At 43.3% G+C, this 7735-nt stretch overlaps 1 protein-coding gene across 1 annotated transcript; it reads right to left on the bottom strand.

Annotated features, from left to right (window-relative positions):
- Positions 1–228: 228 nt before the first annotated feature.
- Positions 229–7706, bottom strand: LOC130390319 (cytochrome c oxidase assembly protein COX18, mitochondrial). The gene is made up of 7 exons (XM_056600185.1): positions 7528–7706; positions 6904–7314; positions 5766–5866; positions 4677–4843; positions 2395–2510; positions 1617–1724; positions 229–645 (listed from the first exon to the last, which is right to left on the bottom strand). Exons 2-7 carry the CDS (start codon positions 7297–7299, stop codon positions 478–480), a joined length of 1056 nt encoding a protein of 351 aa, XP_056456160.1. The 5' UTR covers positions 7300–7314; positions 7528–7706; the 3' UTR covers positions 229–477.
- Positions 7707–7735: the final 29 nt, after the last annotated feature.

Genomic DNA, 7735 nt, shown 5'->3' with positions numbered 1-7735 from the left:
GCCATTGGTGCCTTTCAATCGGCCCCTGTCCAGTTCATGTGGGGCCCCTCCAAAGCGTCACGCTATTATACGTTTTAAAGATAAGCTCAAACGTTAATTTTATAACAAGGTAATAGACAGATATAATATCATCGTTGATGATACTTCCTATCTATCCATCTCTAAAGACAAGCAAATCATTGAAAGTGCAAGTTCATAAGATCGGTATGTTGGTGTTTCATTCTAAACGAACTAACCCATCAACAACTTTTTTAGTTACTTTTGCAAATTCCCAGTTACAAAAAGGCATCTTATGCATACAATAAACACAAAATCATGGGTGACGTATTTTACATCAGAGCACAAAAGGTTTATTTGATTTGATTGTTCCGAAGTGTGGCCAAACATGTGCCATTCAGAAACAAGTTTGGCTAAACTTAACACATTATGTCACATAAAACACACACACACACACACACACACAGACACACACACACTTCATGGGAGGTACTTTTTCCTGAGGGCGGAGGCCAGGTCCCGGTAAGGGGTTTGGGAGTCGGACCTTAGCGGGGGGATGTGGCAGGCCATGCGGAAGCGTGGGGAGCGCAGCAGCAGGTTGTGTCCCAGACCCACCAGGCTGGAGCTCAGCCAGTAAAGAGCCAGGGACTAGAGAGTGATAGGATGGTAACAAAACGAGGAGAGCACGTTAGAGAGACGATTACCAAAGCCTGTATGAGGTCCTAGTAAGGAAAGCGTTCCTATTCTGAAACAGAAACATCAAAGCAAGACACAGACGGAGAGACAGTGAGTGAAAGAGAGACATAACATGATGCTCCTCAAAGATGCTGATAAGACACATTTCAAAAGGCGGACAAAACATCAGGTGTGCGTGTGCAGACTCACTCACTGTTGGCATCAATCACATACACATATCTACCCAGTACCCGCAGTGAGAAAGCATGTCCAAATCGCTCAGCAAGAATGCAGGAGTATAGAAAGTAAGTAGACATGTTTTGGCACGTGTGCACACTGCATTAAGGTGAAGAAGTTTTCATGCATTTTGTAATTCACCAAAACACCAGCATGTATGTGTTTGTGCACACACACACACACACACACACACACACACACACACACACACACACACACACACACACACACACACACACACACACACACACACACACACACACACACACACACACACACACACACACACACACACACACAGCTATTTGTGGTACCATTGTATTTTGGTTTAGTGTCATATCACAATATTATGACTAAATGTAAGGTTTCTCGTCAGAAAACCACTATGTACTTTCTCCATGTTTTTCTTCACGCAGAAACAAGTGCACCAATTGATGATAGATAAGGGGCATGCAGAGGCACGATGAGAACAATCAAGCTGTCCGAGAGTGTATGTGCGTGTCGGTGTGTGTGTATCGATGTGTGTGTGCGTACAAGTACACAAATTGAACATCACCCTGAATGAAACTGCAGTTATTCATACAGGTTTTGTTCCCGGAAAATAAGTATACACATGTTCAATCATGCACATCCTGTGTGTATCTTTTTTATGATTTTGTAGAGATAAACACACTAGAAACCAGATACAAGGGGTGTAAGCGGCTCACCGAAGGGACGGTGGCCGCGATGGGGACCATCAGAACGGACACACCTCGCAGGAAGTGGGTCATGTACCGCTGTAGGGAAGACACCTGCAGTCTCTGCACTGCAAAGATCTGAGACACACATTGGGAGACAGAGACAGACGGACAGGGAAACAGACAGGCAGGAGAGAGACAGACGGACAGACGAGAGAGAGAGAGTCAGGAGAGAGAGACAGACCAGAAGACAGCCAGACAGATCAGAGAGAAATAGACAGACAGGCAGACAGACAGAGATACCAGGAGAGAGACAGATGGAAAGAAAGACAGACATACAGGGGAGAGAGAGAAACAAACAGGAAGATTGACACAAAAGGAGAGAGACAGTCAGTCAATCAGGCCGAGAGACAGACCGGTGAACCAGAATCCCTGAGGGGAATTCATATGCCAGAGTGATGAGTGAGTGAATGGTCAGGTCACAGGTAACAGAGAAACCCTTTTAGGAAGGCTAGGTGTAGCGGAGGAACATCCAGGCCAAACGGTAGGACTCAAAAAGTCTGGTCTGCATACAGTAATAAAAGATGGACATGTACGGTAGAAACTAAACATGGTCATCCATGAGTAAGCGCAAGTTCAAACACAACTTCTGCTGGGCTATATTTTGTGCCGCGTGACCTGACTTGGGCCAACCAGAGCAACCGTCTTCAACCTGTCTCACTCACCCTCTTGTAATCTAGATCTAAAATACCCAAAATGTACACAACAACAATAAATACATATAGCATATAAAATAGTAAATACTGACCTCTATAATGAGCAAGTTAATGAGTCCAAGGGAGATAGGGAGGACCCAAGTGTGGTCTGGAAGGGTCAGGTCAGAGAACCACAGAGTGCCGCCTGTTGACAGCTCAGTCTGCAGCGCTGGAATACACAGAGAAACATTAAATAAGCATTGATAATTACATTTATAAACCAACAGTACCGTATTTTCCGCTCTATAAGGCGCACCGGATTATAAAGCGCATAGAATAGAAGATACTGCAGTCAAACGTTTGACTGGGGTTGCGTTATGTATCGACTAGACCGAGCTGTGCTAAAGGGAATGTCAACAAAACAGTCAGATAAAGTTAAACTTTATTAAGCGTTCTGACAACTCCGTTCACTCCCATGGTAACGATGTTCAAACGTTAATGTGCATATTAACAATATCTCCCAGCCTTGTTCAGTTGTAAACACGTAAAAGAAACACAGTCTGATACCGCTAATTCAAACGTTAGTGCATAACTCAACATTGTTCAGTTACGTATAACACGTAAAGCTCACTTTTTCAGTTCATTCCCCGTCCACGAATCCCTCGAATTCTTCTTCTTCAGTGTCCGAATTGAACAGTTGGGCGAGTACGGCATCCAACATGCCCGGCTCCCTCTAGTCATTATACGAGTCAGTGTCGCTACTGTTGCCTGGCAGTTCAGTGATTATTCCTGCCTTAGTGAAAGCTCGGACCACAGTTGAGACTGATTAACAAAACTGCTGGTAAAAATCATATGTCTGTACTCTGTTTAAGTGTAGATGCAGCACAGGCATCCACGATCCATTGTCAAATAGTGGCGTAAGTCGCCCGGCGCTGTCTCCCCGACTTGGTGAATGTGTTCGCCTTCTAAGGCCCCGTCCCCACAAAGCCGATTTTTTGGTGAAAGCGCATAAGTCTTCGTTTCGGCCGACCGTCCAGACGGAGCCGGCGAATCCGGTGCCCGAAACTCCACATTTATGAAACCACCCTCGGAGGTGGTTTCAAATCTATCTGGACCTATGCGGTTTCGTGTTAGGATTCGTGTGGACGCCTGAAACACAAACGATTATGGCATTAGCCCCCCACTAGCTGGGGGACGTCTGAGTTGCGTTGAATTTTTTATTTATTATTTTATTTGTATTATTTTTGTAGCATTAAATAAAGCCCCTTGATAAATGTAATTACTAACTGTACATTAAAAAGTATTTCTGCTCAATTTAAAAGGTTGAATCTCCAGTTGTGACTGAATGTTTGTATACAGCGCGCAGGCTTGATGCGCTCCACTTTTTTCTGTGGAGAACCAGCGCCTTGAATATTTACTACAGCGTTTCTACAGCTCGATGCGGTTTCCAAATGACTTTACGGAGATATGCCTGAACCGCATAAATCGAAATCGGATCGTTTTCACCCGTTTCGGCTCCGTGTGGAGTGTTTGCGTGTTCGCCATATATAAGGCGCTCCGGATTATAAGGCGCACTGTCGTTTTTTGAGAAAATTAAAGGCTTTTAAGTACGCCTTATAGTGCGGAAAATACGGTACACACATTTTTTAAATACCGAGTTCTTAAAATATTTGGTTGTTAAAATTGCATCTTACCAATGACAGGTATTAGTCACACTGTTTAATTGACTGTAATGTGTAGTGTGTGAGTAAGTGTGAAAGTGTGAGTTAATACTACATTACACATGTGTTGCCTGCCATCTAAAAGGTTGAATCGATCTACTGTGGTTTAGAATGATGTCAACAAACATCTGTCTAAGCTTGTCTATCTTGTATCGCTTGGATTGATTGACACACTTGAAACACTTTGTGTTTCATGTTTTCACATCACCTTTTCACAAAAATAAACTGCTGAATAGTTAAGTGGGAGAGTCAACCCAGAAGTATGTAGAATAGATCTCCAGCTACTCTCTGACCACATCCCTATCATACTGTGCCAATAACTGGTGGGTCCACTGGATCGGTTTTGAAATGGCTTTTAGTGGACTATCAGAAGCATACCCAGTGGTAAAACTTTTTACCTCTTAAGCTCCAGCCTATTTTTAATTGTCTAATTTGTCCAATTAATATGCTTGGTGTTTGAGTTGTGTTTGGCGTGTGTAAAGATGACTTATATGTGCTTGTAGCGGAGTTCCTCATGTTTAATTTAATATGACTATTTCTACATAATAAGGGCAGTGTTGTATGCCTTTTCATGTGAGAGTGATCACGGTCTTCCCAAATCTGGGGAACCTCAAGTTTAAGAGGTTAAAATAAACTCTCCAGCACAATCCCTGTACAACCCCACCCCTACTCACCAGATCCAGCTGGGGAAGAGGCCATGCTGAGGTTGCGAAGGGCCAGGGAGAGACTGACCCACATGGGCAACTGCACCCACACCAGCAGGCTAGCCTTGAAGGGGTGGCAGTTGTCCCTGATGTACAGCTCAGACACGATGCGATGCAGGTTCTTCTTGAACTGATAGCTGGCAGAACACAACAACAGGTTAAAGGCCATTGCAAAATAAAAGATCAAATAGTCAGCCTTTCGAGGTTGACCTCAAACTAAAATGAGCTCCTGTGGGAAATTCTGATTAGGCCACAGATTGACGAAGAAAGAACGCAAGCCAATGAGCAGTGACTTCTTTATGGAAAACATGACCTTGGCCCATGGGGAGGTTTTTCTCCAGAGGGGAAACCATCTTTCAGAGGTCAGAATCTGAAAAATTAAGTGTTGGGCTTTGTGTATTTGTATCCAGGCTTAATTTAACCCCACTCTTTACCCAATAGTAACTAGGGGGTACTCTAACGGCTTATTTCACAGAGCAATCTCTGAAGAACAATCAATTATTAAAAGTTAATATACCAGTTCACTCCATTCATTTAGCATTCATTACAATTTCATTTTGGTAGGGTTATATTTGCCCATGGACCAATCTTTACTTTAATGCTTTTCTCTAACATTATGGCTATGATTCATGTACATTTGGCTATGATTCATGTAAATTTGACAAATGCATATTTCCCTTCAATTTGGGTTGCCTTAGCGTATTTTGTGTTATACATGTTGTAAGTCACACTTCCCCTACTACATCTGGGACTGTTAGGGAAAACTGATTCTGAATCCCATCTAGGGTTGAATGATTAATGTAATTCAAACCGACATTTCGATGTAATATACAACGCGATTGCATATCACAGAGTGTGTTTAAAAAAAATTGGGATGATTATTGGGATTATTATTTAAAAGAAATATGATTTGTTACTGACTGGAGATCAGTACGAATCATATTTGTTTTTCCTACACATAGGCCATGCCTAAAGGAAAGATGATCCCACAGATGACAACATCAGCTCAGCTGAGAACCGCTGGTCCTGGTCGGGGTCATGGTCGGCCGTAGGGCTCACCGGCAGTGACGCTCCTTCCAGCCACACTCCTGGGCTCGGACGGACACCTCGTAGCGAAGTCTCTTGGCAAGCACCGCTATCTCGGACTGTAGCGCCTCAACCTGGCTAGAAACAGGGGTCAGAATTACCGGGACCACTGGGACTAAGTGAGGCAACTTCACAAAAATACAAATAAATAAAAAGATTTGGGTCTCACATCTCATGGCCCTTCGTGGGTCTACCATACTGTTATGTATGATTTTTCATTGATTTCTATCTTATACTCATAAGTAATGTATGTTTCTATTTTTGTGTGTTTAAATTTTGTCCGAAACCAAGAGACGGCATCATGAACGTTGTTTGGTGTGTTTTTTGTGTACTAATATGAGGACAGAGGCCTTGGAATAGCGAGGGGACCATAGGAGAAGCGTGGGTTGCACTAACACACTAGTTGGCAGCCGGAGACAGTAAGAACATCCAGTTGGATGGGAATGGGATGGGAAATCAAACAGGATTTGCGAGGGAGTAATCCTATGTGAGGTTTGTCAACAGACTAGATGCCTGACATTGTTTCACAGAGTGTGCCAGAGAAGCAAGGATTTTTTTGTATGGTCTTATGCATGATCATGGCTTGTTGTTAGGCCACGGGTTTGAAATCTTTAGGGAGGGAGAGGATTTTCAACATTTGTTGAAATATCGATACTCATTGTTCTCTCGTCATTAGGGTAACATGTTCAAAGATTTTCTGTGCCATTCGCAGTTTGTTCTTATACTCATTATTGAAACTGCCCTAACTTAGAACTATTAAGTATAGTTATTAAAACCATTCCTCGTAAAGTTACCAACATTTCAATATTTGGCAAAGAGCAGAAAAGTGGACCAATTCCTCCCCCTGTTGGTGATAATAGAAAATGCTCCCATAAGGAGAGTCCCAATCCACCCTGCTGACCGTGATCACAAAAAATAAGTGAAGGAGTCTAAAATCAATACCAAAGCTACGGAAGACAATGTTGACAAAATACACATAGCATTTAGTTTCCATTGCAAAGACATCGATTCGACTTGAGTTGGAGCTTCATGTCCCTAAATAAGAGCTAATGAGATGAACTATATTCAGTAACATGTTCTGAAACATGCTCGGGACACGACGAGGACGAACCTTTCCAATGACGATCATCTGATAGGCTCCTAGCGGGAGTGTAATGACAGTCCGAAGAGCCAGCGTGGTGCACATGATACTGGCCCACCAGGGAAGTGCAGTACCCCCCTGGCTACTGATCAACAGCTGTTCCGTCAGGTGAACAAGGTTCGAGTCCGCGATACTCGCGTACCATCCAGGAGAACCAGCATCGTCGCTACCAGTGATGCTCGAAGCATGTCTAACATGTACAGTCAATGAGGAGAACGAGATACGTCCAGGTGGTGGGATGTAAGGTCCGCTCCTGTTTTGTTGTGGTGTATGGTAGCAGGTGAGTAGAGTAGGGCCGCTTGCGTTTCTGACGAGTGACTTTGGGCAGACAATTCTTATCCCTGCAGCGACACGAACACCCAGCATTTTTACATGGGATATCTGAAAACAAAAAAGGAGATAACGCCAGATGATGGTCGGAATCAGACAGAAGTCGTCCCCATACGATTTATCACATCTTATCAAGGTACTCTAAGTCGCCCGTGCAAAGACGTCCTTGCAACATAACTGCTGAATTTTGACAGGTAGCTGAAGCTTATGTTACCAAAGAGCTTTGTTATCCACTGTGTGCATGCATCTGTTTTGTATACTCACTTTGTGACGAGGTAGACGGTCTGATTATAGTTGTTATTTTTTTTCTAGACAGTGTTTGCACATTTTAGAGCCGCTTATAAGTTATTCAACATACATGGTTGCAATGCTCGCGCACACCGGGCCTCACAGAATGGGATGTCGCGCACATATGACGTCCATACACAAATACTGAACCCGGGACATAACATAAACATTTAGATTATACATA

This window comes from Gadus chalcogrammus, chromosome 10 (assembly GCF_026213295.1).
Source record: "Gadus chalcogrammus isolate NIFS_2021 chromosome 10, NIFS_Gcha_1.0, whole genome shotgun sequence".
Taxonomy (NCBI): Eukaryota; Metazoa; Chordata; class Actinopteri; order Gadiformes; family Gadidae; genus Gadus; species Gadus chalcogrammus.
Note: the sequence above shows the minus strand (reverse complement) of the source record. Positions and strands in the feature narration are given on the sequence as shown.

What these genes read in the sequence shown, in the direction of transcription:
- LOC130390319 (XM_056600185.1), bottom strand. Translation starts at nt 7,299, where the DNA reads ATGCTGGGTGTTCGTGTCGCTGCAGGGATAAGAATTGTCTGCCCAAAG. An exon ending in TGGAAGGAGCGTCACTGCCG is followed by an intron (nt 4,844 to 5,765) that starts GTGAGCCCTACG and finishes GTGTTCTGCCAG; the next exon opens with CTATCAGTTCAAGAAGAACC. An exon ending in CTCTTCCCCAGCTGGATCTG is followed by an intron (nt 2,511 to 4,676) that starts GTGAGTAGGGGT and finishes TGTGTATTCCAG; the next exon opens with CGCTGCAGACTGAGCTGTCA.